The sequence below is a fragment of the Eubalaena glacialis genome, chromosome 3 (assembly GCF_028564815.1).
Source record: "Eubalaena glacialis isolate mEubGla1 chromosome 3, mEubGla1.1.hap2.+ XY, whole genome shotgun sequence".
Lineage (NCBI taxonomy): Eukaryota > Metazoa > Chordata > Mammalia > Artiodactyla > Balaenidae > Eubalaena > Eubalaena glacialis.
In genome coordinates, this window is record NC_083718.1 from 192863149 (window position 1) to 192888636 (window position 25488).

The 25488-nt window shown below is 64.4% G+C and overlaps 1 protein-coding gene across 5 annotated transcripts in view; it reads right to left on the minus strand.

The window, feature by feature from the left end:
* Nucleotides 1-2406: 2406 nt before the first annotated feature.
* Nucleotides 2407-25488, minus strand: part of TP73 (tumor protein p73) — a 47065-nt gene continuing 23983 nt past the window's right edge. For 2 of the 5 annotated variants that reach the window (XM_061187169.1, XM_061187168.1), the window contains exons 3-13: nucleotides 22279-22524; nucleotides 9455-9641; nucleotides 8983-9098; nucleotides 7341-7450; nucleotides 6867-7009; nucleotides 6427-6515; nucleotides 5525-5646; nucleotides 4932-5080; nucleotides 4527-4665; nucleotides 4064-4157; nucleotides 2407-2745 (exon numbers count right to left, since the gene is read on the minus strand). In XM_061187169.1, coding sequence (XP_061043152.1) covers nucleotides 2407-2745; nucleotides 4064-4157; nucleotides 4527-4665; nucleotides 4932-5080; nucleotides 5525-5646; nucleotides 6427-6515; nucleotides 6867-7009; nucleotides 7341-7450; nucleotides 8983-9098; nucleotides 9455-9641; nucleotides 22279-22524 — 1734 coding nt within the window. Of the gene's footprint in view, nucleotides 2746-4063; nucleotides 4158-4526; nucleotides 4666-4931; nucleotides 5105-5524; nucleotides 5647-6426; nucleotides 6516-6866; nucleotides 7010-7340; nucleotides 7451-8982; nucleotides 9099-9454; nucleotides 9642-22278; nucleotides 22525-25488 lie in introns of all 5 variants that reach the window. The other 3 variants (XM_061187167.1, XM_061187172.1, XM_061187170.1) reach the window with 3 other exon arrangements.

Consider the following 25488-nt stretch of genomic DNA (forward strand, 5'->3'; position numbering starts at 1 on the left):
CGGGAGCAAAGGCCCAGGAGCCGCGGGGGCTCATCACGCAGGCCGAGGGGGCGGGGAGCCTGTGCTGGGCCCTCTGGGAGGATGCGCCTCCCCTCCTTCCGGGTTGGGGGTACGCCCCCCCGTGCCTGCACGTCGCAGTCCCCCGGACTTCAGGAGCACGCTGGGGCCCCCGTGGCCTCCCCACCAGCCGACAGGATGAGCCTGAGGGACAGCCCCGGGGGCCCCGGGGACTCAGCTGCTCCTCGGTCAGGTTCGTGGGCCCCAGGGGAGCTGGGGGAAGGGCCTGCAGCTCCCAACGGGGCATGACTTGGGGGCCCAGCGTGTGCCACTGGAGCGAGAGCCAGACACCACAGCAGCGGCTGGGACCCTGGGCTCAGACCCAGCCCTCTGTGCTTCCCTTTCCTTGTCGGAACCGCGGGAACAGTGTACTTACCTGGGCCTTGTGAGGGTGTCAAGAGGAAACAGGAGGGCCCAGCGGCCGTCCCGGCGCCACCAGGGCGTGTGTCCGCGTTGCCGGGCGACTGCAGGCCCCCAGGAGCTGAGCGACCCCCCCCCCGGGGTGGTTGGTCTGTTCCCCGTGGCTCTCAGGCCTGGCTGCAGGCGGGGCCTCCTGGGTGCTGAGGACACCCCCTTCCGCCCCCAGGGGCGTCTCCAGGGAGCGCATGGTGGGGGGAGGGGGGTGCTACCCTGGACGCAGGCACCTGCCTTCGCACAAATGCTTTTTTAAATAAGTAGAGCTGCTGCGCAGTGTTTACACTCGATGCCCAGGATGAAGCCCTGGTCTGCAGGCCTCCTGCCAGCGGGTCAGGGGCAGAGCTGGCCCTGGGGCTCCGTCCCCTGCTGGCTGGTCTCTGAGCCACTTAGTACAGCTGACACCCCTCTCTCTGCCCAGTGCCCATCTCTGAAGAGGCTGGGAACCTAACAAGTGAACTGGAACTTGAACACCCAGTCTTGAGAGCTTGGCTTCTGAGTGGACCTGCGTGAGGTCCGCTGCTTCCTAACTTCCCTGGGCTGGGGGTTTGGGCGGGGTGGTTATAGCAACAGGAAAACTCCCAAAGGGCGACTAGGGCTCCGTCTGTACCGCCCCCTGGCCTGGGGGCCTTGGACAGGAGGGCCCAGACCGCAGGACTAACCACAGGGACCCAGGCAGAGTGAGGGAGAGAGAGATGCTACGAAAGTAGTAGGCGGCGTCTCAGAGTACACGTTAGTCAGGAGTCCCTTCATCCCACCCGCCTGGAACAAGGGGGGTTGCTTCATCCCCTCTCCCACCACCCTCTGTGGTCTTGTTTCCGGCCCTGAAGTTCTCTGGCTACAGCGGCTCAGAAGGCTTCTTGCAGATGGAAATGGCCCCATCAGCTAGGGTGCTGACGCTGTCTCCCCCCAGCCCGCTGACCCCTTGGGGTGTCCCATAACGGCCTGGACCCCCTCTACCTGCCTCAGTGCTGTCCCCACGAGGACAGGAGGGCCTCTCCCGCACAGAGCCGGCCTCCCAGGGAGCAGAGTGGGGCCATGGCTGCAGGCGGTGGGCTCTGCCCTCTACGCCTGCCTCCCATCCCGCACGTGGAAGCAAGTGACCTACCCCTGCCTGGTGTGGACCCCGCCTGGTTTGCCTCTCGGCTTCCTTAGCCCATCTTGTTTACACAGGCCTGGGAAGACGGGCATCCCGCTAGGCTGACCCAACGTGAATGTTAAGAACAAAAGTTAATTAAAAAAAGGCTCACCCACCATGTAGAAAAGGGCATCGTTTTATCAAATATTGACACTTTCCAGTGGTCTGGGGAGCCTGCTGTCCATGTCTATCCTAAGAGGGCCACTGGAGAGAGGGGCTGCAGCCAGCAGTGTTGACACGGGTGCTGGCTGGAGGCCGCCGACCAGAAGTTTCCTTGCCTCCCCGATTCCAGTGAAACTCTGGTTTTTGTTTGGGGCAGGAAGTGGGAGGTGGCTGCAGTGGGCTTTGCACCAGTGATCAGGTGTGCAAGGGCAGACTGACCCTCAAGACCAGCAGAGGGACAGCCTCAGGCAGAGACGTAGTCTGGAGCCTTGACCCGAAAACAGGAGTGTTTAGGTACAAGCACCGAGCCGTGTTGCTACCCAGAGCCAGAGACATCGAAAAATACTTTTTGGCAGTCGGTCAGCAGAGCCCCCAGGAAGGCAAGGCAGGGAGGGGGAGGCCCCCCGGACCCCTGGAGGATGGGTCCTGGGCGCACACCCTCAGCGCAGCTCCGGGAGCCCCTCCTCACAGGCATCCCCCTGCCCAAGTCCCTTTCCCGGCACAGCCCAGAGGTCCTGCCTCCCAGGGCAGTTGGTGACAAAAAGGAAGCAGACATCCGGCGCGGCTCCCGGGGCTCTCTGCTCTCTGGGTCGGTAGCACCGGTCAGGGGGGCCCCGGACGTGCCGGCCCCCCCCTCAGTTGGCCTCGCTCTCCGTGAACTCCTCTTTGATGGACTGTTTGCGGGACTTGCAGTCCGGGAGGTCGAAGCCGAAGTCGGCCCACTCATCGGGCCCTGCACCCCCAGCCGGGCCCCCGCGGTTGGGGATGGTGATGGTGTGGCGCACGCGGAAGTGCACGGCCTCCATGACCCGCTGCCGCTGCAGCTCCCCCGAGCCCCCGATGGCGATGGTGGCCGCGTTGCTGCTGGAGCGGATCAGCTGCTGCGCGCCGTAGTCGTGGCTCTGCTTCAGGTCCTGGAGGCCCCTCCAGATGGTCATTCGGTGCTGGTCCGGGATCTTCAGGGCCCCCAGGTCCTGCAAGAGCAGCGCACACAGACGCCCGTCAGAGGGCTCAGTGGCGGGCTCTGCCCTCTCCCCCTCCCGCCAGGGACTTCGCCTGCCCCTGCACAGCCATCGTGGGACCACCAGGAGGGAGGCGAGGAGCCCACACCCCAAGGGCCACCTGTCCGGGTACTGGACGGTGTGGGGGGAGCAGGCAGTGCGGGTCGAAGGAGGGGCAGTGCTGGGCCCGCCCTGTGCCTGGTGGTCTGGCCGCACTGAATTCCGCCCCAGGCAGGCGGCAGGAGAGCTAAGAAGTGACGTGTGGGGACGGGGGGGCGCTGAGGTCACTCCTGGGCCCTGAGCACAGTCAGAGTGACAGATGGAGCTCCCCCCTCCCCGCACACCGGGACCTGGAGGGCGGGCGGGGCCCCTCCCGAGGGCAGAGCAGATCCTCAGGCTCCTGTCGCCCGTCCCTCCCCCGCCCCGCCCGGCCAGGCACGAGCATCAGCTGGTGAGGCAGGGTTAACATGCACTGAGCTAGCCCAGTAGGGGCCACCAGGGATGGGTCGGGAGGGCATTAGTGGACACACAACAAGGCAGCCCTCTGAGCCACTGGCCGCAGCTCCCTCTGGCAAACCCGCATCTCTGCCCTGTGGCCTTGGCTGGGCACGAGCCTGGACGGGCCTCTGACCCGGAGCCGGCTGCAGAGGAGGGGCTGCAGAGGCTTCAGCCCGCTGAGCTGGAGCCCCCCCCCCCAGGATCCGGCCGACAGCTGTGTCTCCCGGGCTCTGGCTAATAGTCATTACACTCAAGGCAACACCAGGCTACGAGTGCTCGTTGCTGGGACTCTTGTTTAACCTAAAGACAAGCTCTGGCTGTGAGGTCAGGGGTCAGGATGCCAAGGGTGGGGCACTTCTACCCCGCATATCCTGGACCAGACATTCAGTTGCTGTGCGTGCACGGCAAGCAGTTTGGGCCTCAGTTTCTCCCTGTGTAAATGGCACTGAACTAGACCAGCCCCAGGACCCTTCTGGTCTTCGCCTTCTGCACTTCTTCATGCCTTGGAGACAGCCAGTCCCCCAAATCAAAGGCAGCCGGGCCACAGGAGACAAGACTCGAGTCCAAATGAGGGGCCCGGGCAAGTCCCGTCCAGCCGCATGAAGCCGGATGTCAGCACAGAGATCGGGCTGCTGGTGGGAAGGTTGTCCTAATTCTCCAGCCCTCCCTTACATGGGGAGGACAGGACACGGAGGCACTGCCCCAGCAAGGGAGAGAGCTCCCGGCCCCGCGGACAGGGCCCCGCGCTGGCCTGGGGGTGGGCTCCCTGCACCTGCCCTTCCGGGGCCGTTACCTCTATCGTTAGGTTCTGCAGGTGGTAAATGTTCTGTAACCCCTGGGAGGTGAAATACTCGATGCAGTTGGGACACCCCAAGCCTGTTAAAAAACTGCAGAGAGAATTGGGGAAATAAAGCAGCATTAACTTCTAAGAACCTGGCTGTGCGGCCCGTCTGGGTGGGAACAGGCCACCCCACAGGTCGCCCCTGCCCACCGGTGGCCACGGTGTCGGGGACGCGCTCACCGGGGCACAGCCTCCAAGGAACCCCTGGCTGTTTTGCTCTCCCTCCGAGCACCTGCTGGATGCTCACTCCCGACATCCCTCTGCCCCTGTCTGTTCTCAAGACGGCAGAGCATTATAGCACAGGCTGCGAGGGGCAGCAGGCAGAGACCGCCCCCGGGCTGGGGGCCAGGCGACCAGGAGCCACCAGGGCTGAGGTTAGTGGGTTAGCGGCAGCGGCCGGCAGCGGCCCACGTACCTGACCAGGCTGGGGTCGGCGTGGTAGGGGGGTGGCGGGGTACAGTGGGACCCCGAGACCATGGACTGGGAGCTGGGGCCGCCGTTTATCTCGCCGTTGGCCGGCAGGGCGTGGCCGTGGTTGTTGAGTATCCCGGGGCCTGGGCGGGAGGCAGGTGGGACGGTCAGAGGGGGCCGGGCCGGGAGTCCCAGGCTGTGCGGGTGAGGCTCGTAATGCTCGGCCCTCCCCAAGACCGGGAGTGGACAGAGGAGACCGTCCGAGGCCGTGTCTCCTGTTCCTGGGCGGGAGCTGCTGGAGGGAGCAGCCATCGAGAACCCCGCGTGGTCCTGAGCTGGGGGTGTCTGGAGCCAGGCCCGCCCTTTGGGTCTCCCCACCCATCCCGGCCACCCTGCCCGCGCCACTCACCCATGGGCCCCAGGTTGGGCCCGGCCGCAGAGCCGTGCAGGGGAGGCTGGCCCACCAGCTGGTTGACGGAGGGCAGCTTGTTGACAGCCCCGTGCGCTTTGTTCATGGGCGAGAGGACGGGCCCGTAGGACGGAGGCTGCAGGTGGCTCCTGCTCGGAAGGGACAGCTGGGGTCTGTAAGAAGCACCTCCACATATAAAGCCCCCCTGCTGCAGGGGCCTGGAGCCCCCGCCCTGTGCTGAGGTGTCAGAGCGCCCGCCTCCTCGCCCAGCCTCCCTGCCGGACGGTGGCCACACTCGGCCACAGGCCCGCTGGCAGGCAGGACCAGGGCAATGGGTGGGAGGGGGTGGGGGCCCCTGGAACCAGCCCTGCTCTTGGTGGGTCGGCATCCCTCCCGCCACCGCCCCTCGCCTTCACTCGGGAGACATTTGGGCTGAGACGCCGCAGTTCAGGGTAAGGCCTCCCAGGGGAGGAGACGCCAAGCGCTGCCTGGTGCTGCTGGCACCGTCCCTGCTGGGTCGCCCGGCCCCATCCTTCTCCCCCGGGCAGCTGGGCAGGACGGGGCGGCCTGGGGGCGGTAGGGGCTGCGCTCACGGCCTCTGCAGGAGCTGCTGCTGCTGCCGGTACGACTCGACCAGCTGCGGGGGCACCAGCTCCATCAACTCCAGGCTCTCCTTGACCTTCATCAGGATCTCAAAGTTCTCCCGGCCCCGCACCTGAGCACGGAGAGGTGGACCCTCTGCCCAGGTGCATGTGGGCACCGCCCAGCCCCAGCCCCCCAGCACGGCGAAGCGCCTCTCCTTTCTCGGGGCTCCCCAGCCCCCCGCGGGCCGGGAGTCCCCCGACCCTACTTTCCTCTCCTGGGAAGCAGGTCTGGGGGAGTCTGGTGGGTGGGTCTCCTGTCCGCACAAACCACGCCCACCCCTTCCTACCCTTGAGACTTTGCCACACTGTCCCCTCCCCCTTTCCAGAGCTCAGCACACTTGGGGTGCTGGGATGCGGGGGCGCTGGACAAATACGGGGCTTTTAGAACAAGGAACTCATTTTTTTTTTTTTGGATCTCATTCTTGAAAGACTCAAAAAATGATAAGCTCACGTCATGGAGACCAGTCCTAGCAGAGCAGGTGGGGTTTTATCCGAGCTGGAATGGCCGCATCACGGCACAGGCTGTAAACTCACTTTGGTGATGTGGCTGGGGCCTGCCAGGCTGTGGGAGCGTGGGATTCCTGGCGCGTGCCCTTCCCGGTTGTGGGGAGACCTGCACTGCCCCATACGCTGTATCATTGTATCTACAGCGAGACTCCTGCGCTGGGAGCTGCGTCAGGCCAGCTCTCTCTCTCTCTGAGAGCTGGTTCTCCCTTCTGGGCCCTGCAGCCTGCAGAGCTCAGGGTCTCAGCTCTCAGATGTGCCAGGCTGCACCTGCCACCCTGGGGGCCCCAGGTCCCCCTCCACTCCCCGCTGCCCCAGCCTGGGGTCCGCAGACACGGCACACTCACGTGAATGTAGTAGGTTTCCTCGTCCCCGTGCCGCTTCTTCTTCACGTTGGTGCTCAGGGCAGGGATAGCAGGGGGGCTCTGCTTGAAGGCTGGCAGGGGACGGGGTGGGGCAGCTTCGTGAGCAGGCAGGGAGGAGGGGCCACGCGCAGGTTAGCCAAGCCGACCCCGCCACCCGGCGTGAGCCGACCTTCCCAAGGTGCCCCTTGTGGACAGGCCCGGAGACCAGCCGCCCACTCGGATGAGCAAATCGGGCGGCCACCCACGTGGGACGGAGGGGATCGGGGGCGGCCACGCGGGCGGGGCTGGCTCTGTCCCCTGGACACAGGCTCGTGCGTTTCCCCCGAGCCCCGAGACAGGTCCAGCTGCGTCCTGGGGGTGGCCTGGCTCTGACGTTCCAGGGTGGCCCTCCACCCCTGCACGCCCGCCCCAGCCCTGCTCACCGCGCTTGCTGGCAGCCCCGCTCTTGGCAGCGCTCTCGTTCAGGGCCTGCTGCTCGCGGAAGTGGTCTTCGTCCGCTTTGCGGTCTCGGCCAGGACAGGCACAGATGCGGCCCTCGAAGGACCGGCGGCCCAGCACCTGTCTGCTGTCCAGGGGCACAGCCGGGACCGTGAGCTTTGGGGCCCACCGTCCCCACCCACCTCGGACCCCACAGGACCGGTCTTGATGGGCCGAGGGCTCAGGGCTGAGTGCCCAGCTGCTCTGGGACGCCAGGTCCCCTGCGTCCCTCCCAAGGCAGCTCCTGCCCCAGCAGCCCCTCCCAGCACGTGGCCTGCAGGGCCCCTCCCCAGACTCGCCTCCAGGGCCTGCACCTCCCCTTGCTCATGGCCTCCCTGTCTCTCCAGCAAGCCCCCCAGCAGCACGGGCCCGAGTCCCTACCCCAATCCCTCCCCGACCCCCGCGTCCAGCAGACTCACTCCCGTGTCTCCAGGGTGATGATGATGAGGATGGGCCGCCGGTTCATGCCCCCGACACAGCTGCTGTTGCACATGAAGTTGTACAGGATGGTGGTGAACTCTGTCCCCACCTGCCACAGGAGGGGCAGGGAGAAGCTGTGCTGTCAGCACGTGGGCCCCAGTCCACAGGGCTGGGGGCTCCTGGGCTTCCAAGCACCTGTCCCTCGCATCTCTGGGTAGGCAAGGGGGTGCTGGGCCCTGTGGTCCTCTGCCGTCTATCCACCCATCCACCGTCCATCCCCCACCCACCCATCCACCCACCTATCCATCCATCCAGTCACACAGTACACTGAGTGCCATGTGCGCTGCTGGCTCTGGAACCAAGAGAGCCATGGTCTGGTTGCTCCCCTGGCACAGGCTGGGGGCTGGCCCCGGAGGCTGGGTGTGAGCAGGCACATGCACAGGCCTCTGTGGCACAGGTGTGTGTTTTGCAAACTGTGGGCTCTTCTGGGAAGTAGGGTGCATGGCACAGCTCTGGGCAGAGGGAGAGACCAGAGCCGTCCGAGTGGGCTCCCAGCACACACACTTGTTCCAGGGAGTTTGTGAAGACAGTGAGATGTGAACCCGGGACTCTTGACCCGTGGGCATCCCAGGACCACAAAATGGGCAGTTGTCACAGTGTCTCTGGGTCAGGATGATGGCTTAGGAAACCTGGCCTTTCACAAAACTGCTGGCACGTGGCAGCCACCAGGGGGCGGGAGAGACCTGCTTTCCTGGTCCTGGAGGTGCCAGTGAGGCTCGAGGGAGGGAAGGCAGGGTGGCAACCCCTCCCCGGGCCCCGCCAACGCAAGGGCTGTTCCTAGGGAACCACAGGGGGTCCTGGGGGTCCTGAGGGACCAGGTACAGTGATGGGGCCTGAAAGGGGGGTGCCTGGAGGACTGGGTACAACTCTGGGGGGGGGGGTGGGCGTCTCAGACCCAGGTAGAGGAAAGGTGAGGGCTCGCCGTCACCCACCCACCCTGGGAAGCATGGCCCACAAGGCGCATTGCTGGGACTCGGTCTCCACCTGGCATCCTGGCACCCCCATCCCACCGTCACTGGTTGGTGCCACCCCTACTTCTCTCCACCCCAGCCTTTTACCCCAGTCCAGCCCGCACATCAGCCTCAGAACCTTCTGCTGCCTTCAGGTCAAAGTCAGACCCCCAGGGTCTCTCCGCCCCTGCCCACCTCTTGCAGCAATCTCCCCCAGCCTCCCCCCCACCTCCGGGCCCTGCAGCGCTGTGCCGCCGACCGCAGGTCTCTCCTCTCCCCGCGGCCCCCCAGCTCTACCCGGGCTAAATCCTCCTGACCTCAGCCCCTCCATCCCCCAGAGCCCAGGCTGGGGCGTGGGAAACGGACGGGCAGGAAGAGGGGACGCAAGGGCCGGGCTGAGGCCCAAGGGTCAGCAGGCCCATCCCCCGCTGTAAAGCCAGGGTTGTGGATGCCTAGAGAGGGCCGGAGGTGACCCCCCACCCCGCTAGGCAGTGTAGGTGGTCAGAGCCCCACCCACAGGCACGGGAGGGATGGACATGAGGGCGAGGGAGGATCTGCACGGCTCGGGGACACTTGGGAAGTGACCCGGGGGGTCTCTGCCCCGAAGCCCTGCCCCAGCCTGGCCCCCTACCTGCGGGGGCTCGTAGGGCACCATGACGCTCTGCCTGCCGGTGACAGGGTCGTCCACGTACTGCGAAAGGTTGTTGCCCTCCACGCGGACGAGGTGGCTGGCGGGGGCAGACTGTCCTGCCGAGAGGGGACGCCGCTTCAGAGAGGTGCCAGCCGGGGTCTGCACCCCTGTGCCGGGCACATCGCAGCGGACTCGGGCCTCCCATTGGGACGCAGACCCGCCGGCAGCCCTCATGCACCCGGGGCACTTGGCCCAGCAGCCCTGCTCCCCGCTCACCCGCGGGCACCGGCACCCAAGGCCCCAGGCAGAGCTGGTAGGACACGGGACTGAGGTGGGGGGGATGCTGAGCCCCCCTGTCAGCCCCTCGTATCGGACCTGCCACCTCCAGGAAGGAGGCCCCAGGCCAGCCCTCTCCTTCCCGGCTGGGGCGCTGGCCGCTGGGCACAGGAGGGGGTGGGGCAGGGACACTCACCTTCGTTGAAGTCCCGCCCGAGCTCGTGGTTGGGGCAGCGCTTCACGACCTCGGTCACGTGCTCCGCCTTCTTGTAGATGGGCATGGCGCGGATGACAGTGCCCGGAGGCGGCGGGGTGGACACCTTGATCTGGATGGGGCACGTCTTGGCGATTTGGCAGTAAAGCTTCTTTAGCAGAGGAGAGTACTGCAGGGGGGGTGTGGGGGCCGGGGTGAGGCTGGCCATCCCAACTCCACACCCTCGCCCGCTGTGGCCCCCGCCAGGAGTCCCGGCCACCGCATGCCTGACCCTCGGCTGAACACCTCTGGGCTTCCTTCCCTCAAAGAGCCTCTCCCCGGCACCCACCCATCAGTGTCTGGCTGGTGTGGGCTCAGTGAGAGCAGCTGCTCTGAGTGCCCCGTGCGGCCAGGCTGAGACGCTTATCCACCTGGATCTCACTGGTTGGAGAAGTAGGTACCATTAGGTCCATTTTATGGATGAGGACAGTAAAGGCCAGGACGGTGAGAAGGAGCTGCTGGAGAGCAAGGCTGGGACGGGGGCTGGGAGCCAGGTCCAGTGCGTCAAGCCTGTGAACCTTAAGCCCCCAGACTGTAGTAGTTTGAAGGGGGGAGGGTACAGCCTCATGTCTCGAGTTTTAAAAGCCTGGAGTTAGGTTTTCTGTCCTCTGTACAGAGGAAACGTGCACAGGGACTCCCTGGACCATCCTCTGAGGGGCCAGCCCTTTGGCTTACTTCTGGCCACTGCGGGTGGGGGGCTTTGACCTTGAAGCCCCAGGACCCCCAGCCCAAGACCTTGACCCAGGGAGGATCAGATGACTCCCGGGCTACCTGAAGGGACCTCCAGGGCGAGCGCCCAGAGGCCCAGGTGGCCCACCCGAGGACCCAGGCCGGCTCTCACGAGTTCAAAGTGACCCTTGATGGAAGGGTCCCTTGGAAACAGGGATGCCCACTCATTTCCAAGCTGGCTGTCCTCCAATGACTGGCTCCTGGGGATCCATCAGGGCTCCTCGTGGCCCCATCCCCCAGGGACAGTGGGGACGTGAGGGTCTCAGAGTCCCAGGACACTTCCTGTTCCCATGCCACGCCCCTGGGCCCCCCACAAGCCCCCGGGGACTCAGTTACTCCAGTCACAGGGTCCTGGAGAGCCCCCCATCGCATCCCACCATGGTCGTCAGGGAAACTGAGGCCGGAGATGGGGCTGCTGCAGACCAGAGGACGAGCAGGTCTGATCCCACCTTTGCCGAGGAAGCTGGGGCCTGACACCCTGACCCTCTGGCCATCAAGGGACACAATGGACCCTCAGAGCCTCATACTCCCAGCAACTCCAAGTCCAGGAAAAGCAAGGGAGGTGGCGCTCAACCTGAGCCCAGGAGCAAGGGGTCCCCGCACCTCAGAGCCCTTGACCCTGAGCAGTGCGAGATGTCCTTTCTCTGATGAGCTGAAACCCAGCTGGAAATGCTGACCTGGGGTGGGGTCTGAGGGGGCTCGGGGACAAGCCCGAGCTGGGGTCTCCCTAGTGGTGTCCTGGGGGATTGGGACCCTGTCCAACTCCCTCAGCGATGACTTCAGGACGAGCCCCCTTAGGCCCCTATCGTGGAAGGGAATTGGATGCCCACAGGGCTTGTCGCCTCCCGGGTGCCCCATCCACCTGTGCCTGCGACCCCGCTTCGGCAGGATGGGACATCCCCCATGGGTGTAGGTGGGCCCTCAGTGGGCTTGGGGCCACACAGGGGGGCAGTTTTGCTTCCCAGGGAGGTGACCGCTGACCTCCTGGATCCGCACCGGTATAGATGCTGCCCCTTCACTCCCCAGAGCACCAGTTTGGGAGATAAGCTGAGCATCCTGTCCTGAGGGCCGTGCCCAGGGCAGCAGTAGCCCAGCCCAAAGCAAACACCAGTTGCCAGTTTAGTGCCCAGCTCTCTTGTCCACCATGTGTGAGGCTTCAGGACCCGTCCCTGACCTGAGACAAGTGTGCAGTTAGTTTCCAGAGGAAACTGCCTGGTGAGTGCCATGGAGGAGCTCCAGGGGCCTACTTAGGGGACTTCCTGGAAGCGGAGGGCCCCACAGGGAATGGCGGGCCTCAGTTGGACTTCAGGGACCTGAACACAAGCAGTCATGGAGGGAGAGGCTGGGATCCCGAGAGCCATCCACTCAGCAAGCCTTTGTTGAGCGCCTAGTGTTTGCCAGCCCCTCGGCTCACTAAGGAAAATGGACAGAGCCCCTCAGCCCCCAGAAGAAACTAGACTTATAGGAGGCTCATGCCTGAATGCCACGCAGCCTCACCGGGGCCTCCTGATGCGTTGGTGGATTCCAGAGGGTGTTTCTTCCCCTGCAGGTATCCCACCTGCCTGCGGAGGGTCCAGCGAATGAGGTGACCAGGGCTGGGAGGGGCGTGTAGAGGACCCACAGAGAGCTGGCCTGGGCTGGGGGGTGGCCAGCAAGGGGAGAAGGCGTCGGAGGCCTGGCCACTGTGTTGCAGTTTTGGCTCTGGGTTTGATAGCTGGGATGCCTTAAACCACTGGACACCTCCCCGCGTCTTGATCGTTGGCCTGTGATGTGCTACATAAAACACCCCTGAACCTCGCCCACTGTGGAAGCACCCGCACATGTCCCTGTGCATCCTCGCCTCCGGGTGAGGCGGCTCCTGGCCTCTGGTGTGAGCAGGGGCAGCGGGTTCAAGTCCAAGGCTGTGGGTGGGGAGGGATGGAGCCGAACGGGCCCCCAGGGGCATGCAGGCCCTGCAGTCCCCTCTCCGATGTCGACCAACCACTGCAGGCAGCCCCAAGGAGGGAATGGAGCCAACAGGGAAGGAGCCAGGCTCCAGGTGCAGCCTTGGGAGGTGCAAAGCCGCAGCCCCCGGCCCCCTCCCCAGGCTCCCTGACCGCCGCCACGTGGCTTCAGAGCCCCCGCCCCCACCAGCGCAGGCTTTCCCTCTGGCCTGCCTGCCCCAGACCCACTGGCCACCGCCTCCGGAGCTGTGGATGCCCCGCCCCTGGGAGGAGCTGCTGGGAGCTGTCCCTGGTACCGCGGGCAGCGGCCGCCTGACCGCCCCTCCGAAAGCCAAAAGCCGAAAGCCGGCTCGGCTGGGAGCGCACAGCTTCCTGGGGTGCCTCACCCCGGCTGGCAACAAGCGTGGGGAGAGGAGGCTCCTCCCTCTGCATCCCTGGCAAGGCCCCCGATGGCCTTGGGTGGGCCCACTCCCCGTAGCGGTGTCCCCAGCCCAGTGCTGCCCTCAGCTGGCTGCTCATGCCGCCCTTGGGCACACGCCCCGTCAGGCCCCAGCCCCCTGGCCGGGGTTGGACCCACGGATGCCCAGCCTGGCCCAAGTCGGGCAGCGTCAGGGAGGGATGCCTGAGGTCTCCCCACCCTGGTAGCATCAGGTGGTGACACCTGCGGCCGCTGGGCTGCAGGGCAGGAGGGAAGACTGGGAGGGGGAGGGGGTAGGCCTGGATAGCCAAACCTGGGGTTGGGGGCAGGGTGGGACCTGGAGGGAATGAAGGAGCCCCCCCACCCCCTCCCCTAGCTCCTTCCCCTCCTCCCAGAGCTCCGGGGCCTCAGGCCGCCCTGGGCACGGGGCAGGGAGGAGGAGGGCTCCTGGGTCCTCATCAATTTTGTAAAAAAGGTCACGCGGAGATGCTTGTTCTCGCCCTCCCTCCCTCCTGCCTCTCCTTCCCTAGAACCGCTAGATGGATGTGTTTCAACAGATTCCGAGCTGATAAAATCTTATTTATCTTCGGCGGTTGACACAGAGCCGTCAGGACTTGCCTGTTCGGGGGTGCGTGAGTTCCTTCGTGTTTGCAGGAAATGGTTTGCCCAGACGCTTGTGTGTGCCCATTCTGCCCCCACCCGGTTCCTCTCCTCCGATCCACCCCCCCCCCCGCCCCCCAGTCCACGATAGGCCCGGCCCAGCCTGGCTGGGAGCCTCGGCCCGGCAGGGCTGGTGCAGGGGGTGGTGGGCAGAGGGTGGCGGGCGCGGCGTGGTGGCGGCTGTTAATTTCCTCGCGCCTGCTCCCCTGCAGCTGGGTGCCCAGCACGGGCAGGTCTGGGCAGAAGGAGAGTGGAGAGGTGATAATAACTTGTCTGTCATTTTCCAGGGACGTGTAGCATCTTGCAAACCGCAAATACCGTTAACCAGCTTGGGTGAATCTGTTACAACAGATTCTGGAAGACGGGGCCTGCAGTGGGGGCTTTATTTTTTTTACTGATTTTTTATGGACCACTTGTATCTGCTTTCTGTGCGTGCGTGCGTGTGTGCATGTGAGGGAGCTCACGCCCACATTTCTCTCCTCTCTTGGGTTATGGACCCTTTGAGGACCTCCCCAAGGCCACAGACCCTCACTCACCCTAGAAAAGCCCTTGTGTCTTCACTCAGTGGAAAGTGGCCAGGAGCATGGGGGGCTCTGACAGATGTCAGGGAGGTGACCGGCCTGGGGGGGTGATCATCACCCCAGCCTGCTTCAGAGCACCCACGCTCAGAAGGCAGCGAGGGTCCACACACAAGGAAACCCACGGCCAGCAGCCCACGTTGGCTGCGGGCCTGGTGGTTGGAGGCTCCAGGGGCCCCCTGGCTCTGGGGGGGGCCACAGCCGGCGCCTGGCCAGCAGATAAAGGAGGCTGCTCCAGCCCCCCCTTTTCTGTCAAGATGCTGTGCGATGAGTCTCAGTCCCGACTCCAAAGGGCCTTGTCGATCCACTGGACCCCCCCACGAACAGTGCGGGGAGGGGGTCTTGCACACAGGGGGTCCCATTGTTATCACTCTCACTCTGGCCCCAGCCAGAAGCTCCTTCCCAGGGCGGAAGGAGCTGCCCAGAGGCCGGCCCTGCCTTTAGCTTCAGTGACACCCTCATGGGCAGGGTGAGGTGAGCCTGGGCCTCCATCTGGTCCTTGTTCCGTAACCCAGGCACAACATCTGGCCACCCCCGGACCCCGAGGAGGGGGCGAGCAGTACGTATTCTGAGCCCTTGGGACAGGCCGGGCTTGCAGGGAGCCCCAGAACTCCCGCCAGCGGCCACCCCTCCCGCTCCCAGGGCACAAAGAGCGTTGATAGCCCCCAGGCACAACATCTGGCCACCCCCGGACCCCGAGGAGGGGGCGAGCAGTACGTATTCTGAGCCCTTGGGACAGGCCGGGCTTGCAGGGAGCCCCAGAACTCCCGCCAGCGGCCACCCCTCCCGCTCCCAGGGCACAAAGAGCGTTGATAGCCCCCAGGCACAACATCTGGCCACCCCCGGACCCCGAGGAGGGGGCGAGCAGTACGTATTCTGAGCCCTTGGGACAGGCCGGGCTTGCAGGGAGCCCCAGAACTCCCGCCAGCGGCCACCCCTCCCGCTCCCAGGGCACAAAGAGCGTTGATAGCCCCCAGGCACAACATCTGGCCACCCCCGGACCCCGAGGAGGGGGCGAGCAGTACGTATTCTGAGCCCTTGGGACAGGCCGGGCTTGCAGGGAGCCCCAGAACTCCCGCCAGCGGCCACCCCTCCCGCTCCCAGGGCACAAAGAGCGTTGATAGCCCCCAGGCACAACATCTGGCCACCCCCGGACCCCGAGGAGGGGGCGAGCAGTACGTATTCTGAGCCCTTGGGACAGGCCGGGCTTGCAGGGAGCCCCAGAACTCCCGCCAGAGGCCACCCCTCCCGCTCCCAGGGCACAAAGAGCGTTGATAGCCCCCAGGCACAACATCTGGCCACCCCCGGACCCTGAGGAGGGGGCGAGCAGTACGTATTCTGAGCCCTTGGGACAGGCCGGGCTTGCAGGGAGCCCCAGAACTCCCGCCAGCGGCCACCCCTCCCGCTCCCAGGGCACAAAGAGCGTTGATAGCCCCCAGGCACAACATCTGGCCACCCCCGGACCCTGAGGAGGGGGCGAGCAGTACGTATTCTGAGCCCTTGGGACAGGCCGGGCTTGCAGGGAGCCCCAGAACTCCCGCCAGCGGCCACCCCTCCCGCTCCCAGGGCACAAAGAGCGTTGATAGCCCAAGCACCACGCCCAGCCCCAGCCAGGTCCAAACATGGTCCCTCTGCCCACAAGCTTGACTTTGCCAGCTGGGGAGCCTGCCTGTCCTGGCCTCCTTTGAAGACCGGCGTCCCTGCTGCAGGGGGCATCCCCCAGCTGGCCTCATGGAGAGAGCCCTCTGGCAAGAACCCGGCCAGCAGGGCTGTGGGCCGTGCCCGGCACGGGGCGGCGTGGGGAGGCTGCCCACCAGCCCAGCTCTGCCCAGCACCAGGAGGGCCCCCTTGACGGCCAGGGGAAGGAGGTCCCCACTACGCTCACCCCATCCCACTTGCAGCCTTTTGAGCTGGCCTGGCCTTGTGAGCATGGTGACTGCAAGGGTCAGTGGGCACCTTCCGCTCACAGGACAGTCCAGAAGCCTCTGCCTGTGGGCCCACCATTCTGGACATGGCCACTGTCCAGTGGGCAATTCCTTCCCCCAGCGCCCTGCAGCTTCCAGATGGCCTGGGGCTGGACCAGAGGCAGGAGGCTGGGGGGATGGCGGGAGGGGAGGCCAGGCTGTGGCCGCAGCTGTAGCAGATACTCAAGGTGGCCTCTCCGGAGGGCCGTCATGTCAGCCCCGACGGGAGCCCTGAGGATGGGCCCTCCTGTCTCTGACCTTCTTGCCATGGCAGCTGCAGGTAAGTCCCCAGTTCAGGACCACAGGTAAAGCCACGCCCTCCAGCCAGGAAGCAGTGAGTGCATCTCTTCACTAAATCAACTCCACTCCCGGCCAGCAGGAGAGGAGCCCCCGGGGACCTGCACGCCCTGGACACATGGGGTGGTCACTTTTCAGCTTTTAGTACAGTTGGCTGCCATTGAAGTTTTCACTGGAACCTGTAAATATCCAGTGAAGCATCTGGGGCAGGGAGTGCTGGCTTCTACACATCTGACCCTGCAGCACATGGCAGCTCCCATCACATCAGCACCACCTTGGTTCATCCTCCCCGAGGCCCTGGAGGCACTGGCTGCCCCCTCACAACACGAGGAGCCACGGAGGAAGGGGGCGCCTCGCCCTGGGCAGGTCTGCGATCCTGGGGGAGCCTGCCTTCAGGCCACTGCGTGTTTCCCCCAACGGCCTCTGACTGTCCACTGAACCCTGTGCACCTTTCATGGGGGCCTTCCTGCCCTAGAATGAGCTGCAGCACTCACAGCCCCGATCGAGGCCGCTGGAATTTCAGGGCCTGGGATCCATGAACTTGAGCTTGGCTTCCAAGGCTGGGATCTGAGAAAACCCCAAAGCAGATTTCCCCGACAACCAACCACAGGGACCCACCCAGCTTGGAAGCCAAGCTCCAACTCGCTCCCCCAGGGCCAAGGTCCAGGGCACTCAGGACCCCATGGCTGCAGCAGTGGTTCTAGGAGAAGCTGGGGCGAGAGCTCCCCTTCGGCCCTCATTTTCCCAGCTAGAGAGGGGGCTAAGGGCACCGGAGGGTGGGGCGGGAACAGGGGGCCAGGTTCAGGTGCGGGAAGAGGAGGAGGGGCGGGTCCCAGGCCCTCCTGGCCTGTAGCTACGTTTACCTCTGAGCCCGGTCAGCCCTGGAGCATTGTAATTATAAAGTGTTCTTTATAATAGAGGAATATATATAAAGGAATTTTCATCAGTCAATAAAAATCAGACTGCGAAGGCGAACTGGGCAGACTCTCCCCGCCCAGTGGCAGCTGTCACTCACTCACTGACAAACAGTAGTCGCAGGCTTGCTGGGCCCAGGTGCTCCCCGCCAGGGCAGGCCCTGGACCTCTGAGGGGTCAGCCCCCCTCACCACTGGTCCACTGGGTCCTGGGGGGGTCCCTGGACCCACCCCTCGGAGCTGAGAGAAGGCTGCTCCTTTGACGCTCTCCACAGAGGGGCACAGGCTGTGCCCCCCACAAGCTGCGTGATGAAAGGCAGGGGTCAGGCTGCCGGGGCTCAGACCCCCACTCCACTCTTTGCTGACGGGCGACCTTGAGCAGGGACCTGCCCTCCCGAGCCTCAGTTTCCTTATCCGTAAAGTGAAGAGGACACGAGAGCCTACAACTTGTACCGGGGTGCTCGGGGTTGGGGGCTACCCACGCAGGGGCCCTGCAAGGGCACTGTCCACGCACCAACCAGACACCCTAGAATCCACGGAGCTGTGTCCAATTTGGAAACAAGCCCCAGACAAGAGAGGACTCTTGGTAAAACATCTATTGCATCATGCCCGGCCCACAGCCCCACACCTGGGAGATGGAGCCCTGTCCCTGGGGGCTCCCCTCGCCTCCCCTGCAAGAACCTCGGGGCTGGGAGGGGGGGACTGCCCTGGGACCCCTCGGCGGCAGGGACTCGGGGCCCCTTTCAGGGCCCCCAAGGTTGAGTTCTGTGACCTCCAGGCGCAGGGCTCCCCCGCTGCTTGAGGGGACCCCCCCTCGGGCCACGAGCCGGGGCACTGACCCCCCAGGACTAGCTGCAGGGAGCGCCCCCCCGCGGAGCTCCACACAGGGCAAGCGTTTGCTGCAGATTCTCCCCAGTTTCTCCTGAGTACTCGGAGGTTCATCTCTACAATGAACACTGCTAGGACTCTTCCCTCGGCTTCAAGTACGTATAATTGCTTCTGGTGCCAGTAAAAGGTATTAATTCCACTTATGCATTCCATAAACTTTTAGGATAACGCAATTGATACCGCGATCATGTTGGGACACCTCCACTATTATTTTCCTACTTGCAAACCTCCGAGGGGCTGGAAAGTTTTCTCCCGAATCCATTAGCGTTGACTCAGCCACCTTCTACCCAGGAATCCCTCGTAGAGCCTTTGCGTTTCCCAGGCCCCCTCCCACGTGTTCCTGGGGCAGGGGTGGGACGGGAGGGCATTCACATCACGTGGGCCAGCTCGCTCTCAGGACAGACGGATGGACACACACCCCGTCGGATGTGGGGGCAGCTGGAGGTCATTCAGGGGGCTGTGTTCAGGCTGGGGGGCTGGCTGGAGGCCCCCAGGGACAGGCTGTGCCCTCGCACCCATGCGTACCCGCCCCGTCTCGCCTCACGGCAGCCTGCCCTGTGGGCCATCAGCAGTGTCACTCAGTCTGCCCGAGGCGCCCACAGACGCCCAGCTGGGCCAGGGCTCCGACCACACCAAGTCTGCCTGCTGACCTTGGAGCCCCTCCCCAAACTCCAGAACGTCAAGGACAGCCCCTTCCCTGGAGAGGCTCAGGCTGGGAGCAGGAAGAGGCCGGGCTGGGCTGGGCAGCCTCCGGACACCCTCACATCGGCTGTTCTTCCTCTCTGCTCCCTGGGACTCTTGTCGCCAGCTGTCCCCACACTGCCAACCCACGGGGGTCCCCGGGATGGGAGTGGCCATTGGGCCCAGAGGCCAACCCCGCCATGTCCCAGGGAGGGTGTGGAACAGGGTCCTAGGCACCTGGCACTGCCATCCCTGTCCCGGCTCCACCCGCCCACCGGCCCAAAGAACATCAGTGCCCAAGGGTGCCGGGCCTTGCTCACAGCTGTGATCTCTCACGGCATCTGTCTCTCTCCAAAGCCCAGACGGCCCCGAAAGGAACAAGCCTCAGCCAGGACGCTCACAAGCAGCAAACGCTGGCGGGGCGTTACAGAACCTCCTGTGACACAGCGACCCCGCCGGCCAAACTGCCATCTCATCCCGCCCCTGCTCCTGGCCACTGTCTCAGGTCCCTCCTCTGGCTGCTCAGTTACCTGCTACCCACCTCCTCCTGACTCCTGTGGGAGGGGAGGGGCTGTCAGAACCCTGGGCAGCGACCAGGAGGGGCCTGCGTGCCTGTGTGTGCAAGTACACGTGTACAGTGTCTGCACGTGGGCATGTCTGCACATGTGTCTGCATGTCTGCCTGTGTGTGCATGTCTGCACACGTGTTCGTGTTTGTGCATGCATGTACGAGTGTTGCGTGCACGCATACGTGCACACACGCCTGTGAGCTGAGGGCTCCAGGCCCCTCTGCCCCCAAAGAATGCAGGCGTGAGAGCTGAAGTCAGGGGACACAGGTCAAGGCAGATGAAACACCCGGGGTCGGGGGGACTCCCAGGAGGCCTTGGCCAAGCAGAAGCCAAAGACCCCATTAACAGCTGCGGTCGCTTGGGGGCTGGTGAGGGTGTTTTTCCTGAGCAGGAAGAGGAGAGAAGGCAGCAGTCAATTTGGAACTGCACTTGAGAAAAATACGAATTATCTATCAGTTACCAGCCGGCTGGCGTAGGGGGGCCGCACATGGCACGGCGCGGAGGCCCGGAGGGCAAGCCCGGGCGGCAAGTCTGGGCAGCGCCCGCACAGCCAGGCCCCCAGAGCTGCAAGCAGGCAGGATGCCCGGTGGTCCCCGTCCTCACCATGAGCCGGCCGCCTGTCCCCCACCCCTCCCCGGGCAAGGCAGGGAGCCTGCAGGGGTGGGGTCTGCTCCCAGAGCCGAGGTGCCACGAATCTCATTATGGGTGTGTGTCCCACCTCCACCCCCGCATGGAGACGGGCTGGGGAGGGCGTCTGTGGGCACGAGCAGCGGCACCTTCCTCCTCAGCTCAGCTCCGCGAGCCCCCAGCTGGGGCGCAGGTGGAGGTGCCCAGGCTGGGAGGGAGGCGTCCACGGCGGGCACGGGGGGAAGCGGGGCTGGGGCTTGGAGACACAGCTGCTCGGACAAATGAGCCTTCCCCTGCCCCCTGGTGCGGCCGCTGGGCTGCCTCCGCCCTGGACAACAGACCACCCCACAGGGCCGCTTAGGGCCCGCACAACTGTGACCAAGCCATGAGCCCCTCCAGCCCTGAGGCCACATACCTGGCAGGGGGCGGTGGAGGCAACCGGGAGGGGGCAGCTCCCGTCCCTCCCTGAGGACCAGCTCAGAGCATCCCAGGCGCTCAAAGCCCCCCAGATGCTACAGATCCCATCAGCATCCTCAAACAATGCAGAGGAAGGGAGCCAGGAAGCCCCAAGCTGTCTGCCAGGACTCCTATGGGACCAGCAACTCAGGCTCTGATGACAGAACGTCAGTGAAGGAGGGACCGGGACCCTCCCCCTTAGAAGAGAGAGAAAGGGCTTAGGGAGCAAGTCAGAATGTGGAACAGGAGCAGTAGTGAGCCTCCTGTCACTAGAGATGTGCAAGTGTAGGGATGCCTCGAGGGCCAGACCTCAAAGCAGGGGTGTGGGGAGCAGGACCCCACAGGCAATAAAGAAGCCCCTGCAGGTGCAGCTTTGGCTAAACAACCTTGTCCAGGAGGACCAGGCTCCATGGCAGCCCACCCCCACCCCCATCGTCCAAGGAAATAATGAAGATGCCGGCACCGACTGCGCTAAGCCCATCCCGGTTAAGCCTTATCACCTCCACCAATGGAGCGATGGAGTGAAAATTCCCAGATTAGGACATCTGGGCACCGACAGGAGCAGGTGCCCCTCTTGGCCCCTGGAAGCCCTGGAGTCAGTCTGAGCCTTGACTCAGCGATGGGTCAGCAGCTGGGGAAGCCCACGGCTCAAGCAAGAACCAGAGATAGCTGCAGGGGGCCGTCCAGGCTGCCTGCCGCTCTGCCCCACCTCTGGCCACCCCAGGAGTGTGGGAAAGCCACAGCCTGGCCAGCAGGGCAGTGGGGACAGTGGGAACCGGTTCTCAAAGCGGCAGGACCTCGGTGTCACCAGTTCGGCACTCCCTCGGGGGCAGGAACCATCCACCCTGCATGGACTCCTTTGCTCCAGGGTCCTTTTCCAGGGGCCGGGAGTGAGCACGGAGCTGCTGTTCCCAGAGGAGGTGACGTGGCCCCATGGCCAGGACCGCCAGAGCCAGGCTCACTCTCCCCTCCTGGGGGCGGGCAGCAGACCTGGAGGGTCCTTGGGGCACCCTTTCCTGCCCAATGCCCTAGGCTCCGAGGCAAGCCGGCAGTGTATCCGGGGGTCTTGGTGCCCCAAGCCCTTTATTCTGCCCTAGCAGGGACATCAAGCAGCACCTTTCTCTCCCAGCCGCAGTATGGACAGTGCAGTTCAGTGGTTGGGAGCACAGCCGCAGGAGCCAGCCACCAGGTTCCAGCCACCAGGTTCCCATGCCAGTGCCCCCACTTATCACCTGCATAACTCGAGCAGGCGACTTCCCCTCCCCGTGCCTCGGCGTCCTGGACTCTAACATGGGACAGTAGTAGACTCTACCTCGTGGCTGCAGGCAGTTTCAAGGGTTTACACAACCTCAAAGAGCTTAGGGCAATAGCAAGTCACAGCTCTCGGGGAGCAGCTGTGGGTGTGTGGGATGTTATCAAGGTTGGCAAAATCTCGACCATCTCGACGGGGGGGTCAGATTGTTCCCAAGGGCACGGTGGCAGGACCTGGGGTCCGCGGCACCGTGGCTCCATCCCTGAGCCCCTGTCTCACACCCATGCTTGGAGATGACAACCCAGAGAGGGAGTGGGCAAAGCCGAAACCCGCCGACAACAGACACCTCTGGCCAGCCCTGCACTGCCTGGAGGAGGTGGCCTCCGTGGGCCCCGGCGCCAGCCTCAGATGGCTCCAGGTGTCCGAGCTGTGAGCCTGCTGCCCACCCAGCACAGGACTCAAGCCAGAGCCCCCACTGAGCTCAGGGATGCCGGCCGGACAGTCCTCGTGAGAAGGGTCTGCCTCCGTCTTCGCCGGGGGGAGGGGCATGTCCATCTCCTCTGGGGCCCTGTGGGAGGCTGGCCCACTCTGGCCTCGCGTCTGTCCGAGGGGTGGGCACGCCCAGACTGCCCGGCCCCGAGACCCGCCTCCTGCCCGACGCGCCTCCCGGCCAGGTGGGAACCCTGAGCTGACGCGGATGTGCACGGCGGCCATCCCTGGGTGCCAAGGACGCGGGCAGCCCCTCCCCACCGTGCGCCCCACAGGTGACCGCCGGAGCCGGGGCGCCACTCACCGTCCAGGTGGCCGACTTGGCTGTGCTCGACTGCTGGAAGGTCACCTCGAAGTGGTGGGGGCCGGGGTAGTCGGTGTTGGAGGGGATGACAGGCGCGGGCGACATGGTGTCGAAGGTGGAGCTGGGCTGCGCGTAGGGCGAGTGGCTGGGCACACGAGCTGTGTGCTCTGGGGCGTAGGGGCTGCTGGCCGAGGCCGCGCGGCTGCCCAGCTGGTCCATGGTGCTGCTCAGCAAATGCAACTGGGACTGGCAGGAAGGGGAGGAGGGAAGGGGGAGACACACAGTCAGGCTGGAGAGTGGAAGCCGTCCCGTCCGGGAGGTGTCCTGTTACAGGAGCCTTAAAGGGCCAGCAGCTCAGTCATCCCAAATATTTCCTCGGGGGGTGGGGGGGGTGGGGGGGGTGGGGGGGTGGGGGGGGTGGGGGGGTGGGGGGGGTGGGGGGGTGGGGGGGGTGGGGGGGGCTTACCCGACAGGTCACTACTTGTGTTGGGATAAACTGACATAGTCACCTCGCCCGCCCCTCTCCATCAGCCTCCCAGTGCCTGGGCTCCTGGGGTTCCACTGAGCACACCTGGAGGGGACCGGCCTGCGGGGGCGGCTCCCAGCCCCGACTGACACCCTGGCCGCCTAGCCACACTCCCCAGGGGCAGCACCCGGCCCAGAGAGCCACGCCTCCTGCTGTCCCACCGTTTCAGCTCAAGCTGGGGAGACCCCACCCCCGGGAGCAGGGCAGAGGGCGGCCCCAGCGCGCAGGGTGGGCACACCCCAGGCTCCGGTGCAGGGGCTGCCTGCCCAAGAGGCTTTGGGAGGCCAGATGTGGCCCCTCGGTCCAGCCCTGTAGGTGGTGGGACAGAGTTGGGGGCTGAAGGACGGTGGCTGAGGCCACTTGCGAAGGGCCTCTGTACGATGACAGGCTGCCTTCATCCATCCGCATCTGAATGCCCCCCCAGTTCCTCCTGCTAGCAGGTCTGCCTGGTCCACACCCTCTGCCCATCCCAGGGCACTGGCAGCCTAGCCCCCTCTGGGGCCACACACAGAAGGAACAGGAACTCTTAGCCTCATGGTGTGGGTGTGTCCCCTGGATCACCCTCTGTGGGGTCCGGACCAGCAGCCCCTGCCCGGAGCTTAAGGGAGGCCCCAGCGAGGAAGGGAGGGGACGGGCACCGGCCCACGCTTCAGCGTCTTGAATCCAGGGCAGAGCAGATCTCCCCTGGAGGGCTGGCAGGGAAGACCCACCTTCCCAGTCAGGAGGCTTCCAACAGGAGGCAGTTTGGAGGTTGACACAGTAGCTGACACGGGCCAGACCTGCTCTAACCGCAAATGTTTAAACAGCTCCTTCTCTGTGCCAGCCAGGCTTGGAGGGAGGGCGCTACTGCCCCCGATTTGCAGATGAGGAGACTGAGACTTGGAGTGGGGATGGTAACGCTGGGGGACCGTGAACTGGGGGGGACTTGCATCTGGCGGGCAGAGGGCCTGGAGTCCCCCTAGCGGGGTGGGGGGGAGAGGCAGACCGGACAGTGGGAGAGGGGCTCCTTTGCTCTGCACCCCCTTCCGAGAGGCAAGCACTCTGTCCCCTCCTCCAGACTGAAAAACAAACTAGCGAGGTCCTTGGATGGTGGGGAGAACCCCCGCCGTGGGGCGACCCCGGTGCTCAGCCCCCTCCTGCACATCAGGAGGGTTGGGTTCCATAACCCAGAGCCCCCTGCAGCTCAGCACCCCGGAGGCACACCCGTGTCCACATCACCGAGCCCCCGGGCCCCCTCCCGACCTGGGGAGGGAAACCCTCTCCTGAGGTCTGCCCAGCCTGGAGGAAGCTCAGCACAGGTGATGACCGAGGGGGAGGGAGGTGACGGGTGATGGATGACAGGCGGCTGATTCTTACCAAAGCCACTGCCCCCCACCCCACCCCCAGCCCCATTCCTCCGCCCCACCATGCCTCCCAGAGGCCAGGCAGGTGCTTTCCTCGGATGCTCCAGCCCTGACGGCCAACTGCCACCCAGTGCGGATCAGCCACCAGGCCCGACCCCATGCCCTCCCCGTTGGGGACAGCCAGACTGGGCGACGCCGTCAGGGTGTTGGCACAAGGCCCTGGCCGAAACTGCCATCTGACAGATCCCTTGGGTGGGTCTCAGGCTTTTCTATTTGAACCTCCAGGGCCATTCCCCCCACCCTGTAAACCTACGGCCCCAACACCAGTGGGATGGGGGACCCCTGCTGGGCAGACCCCACTTCCCCGCCCCACTAAGGCCACCTTCCCTGGTCGGCGGTCCCCCCAAAGGCCTCCCTAACTTCCTGTGCCTTCACCTGTAAGACGAAGGGGGCCCAGTGCCCACTGCCTTGCCTACCTTGCAGGTGGATAAACAAACTGCCGAGTCCGTGTGACGGAATGTTATTCCTCCACCATCAGAAAGAAACTACTGATGCTACAACCCGGAGGAAATGCAAAAACACGCCACATGAAGGCGCCGACATGAAAGCTCACACGCCATACGGTTCCCGTTTACATGAAAGTCCAGGGATGGCAAACCCACAGGGACAGACGCAGATAGGGGGCGGCCAGGGCTGGGGTGGGGCTTCGGGGTGACAGCTCAGGTGCAGGGTTCCCTTCTGAGGCCATGAAAATGCTCTCAAATGGACTGTGGTGATGGGTCCATATACCTGTGAATTTTTTTAACTGGAGTATAGTTGATTTACAATGCTGTGTTAGTGTCTGCTGTACAGCAAAGTGATTCAGTTATACACACACATGCATATTCTTTTTCATATTCTTTTCCATTATGGTTTACCACAGGATATTGAATATAGTTCCCTGCGCTATATAGTAGGACTTTGTTTTTTGTCCATCCTGTAAATAATAGTTTGCATCTGCTAATCCCAAACTCCCAATCCTTCCCTACCCTGCACTCCCCACCTTGGCAACTCTAAGTCTGTTCTCTGAGTCTGTTTTGTGAATATGTTTTAAAAATACTGAATTGTATACTTTAAGTCGGTGAATTGTGTGGTATGCCAATTATAACTCAATAAAAACAACTGAGGGACCCGGCCAGTCCTCACCTCTCCTGGTCCGGGCCATTGTGGGCGTGAGGGGAGCGACAGCCAACGCCTCCAGAGGGCCCAGGTGGGGGCCCCACGTGCTCTCACACCCCCTTGCTCCGGGAGGGCACTGCTCTGCGTCCCTCCGGCTTACGCCTCCCCACTGGACTTCAGATC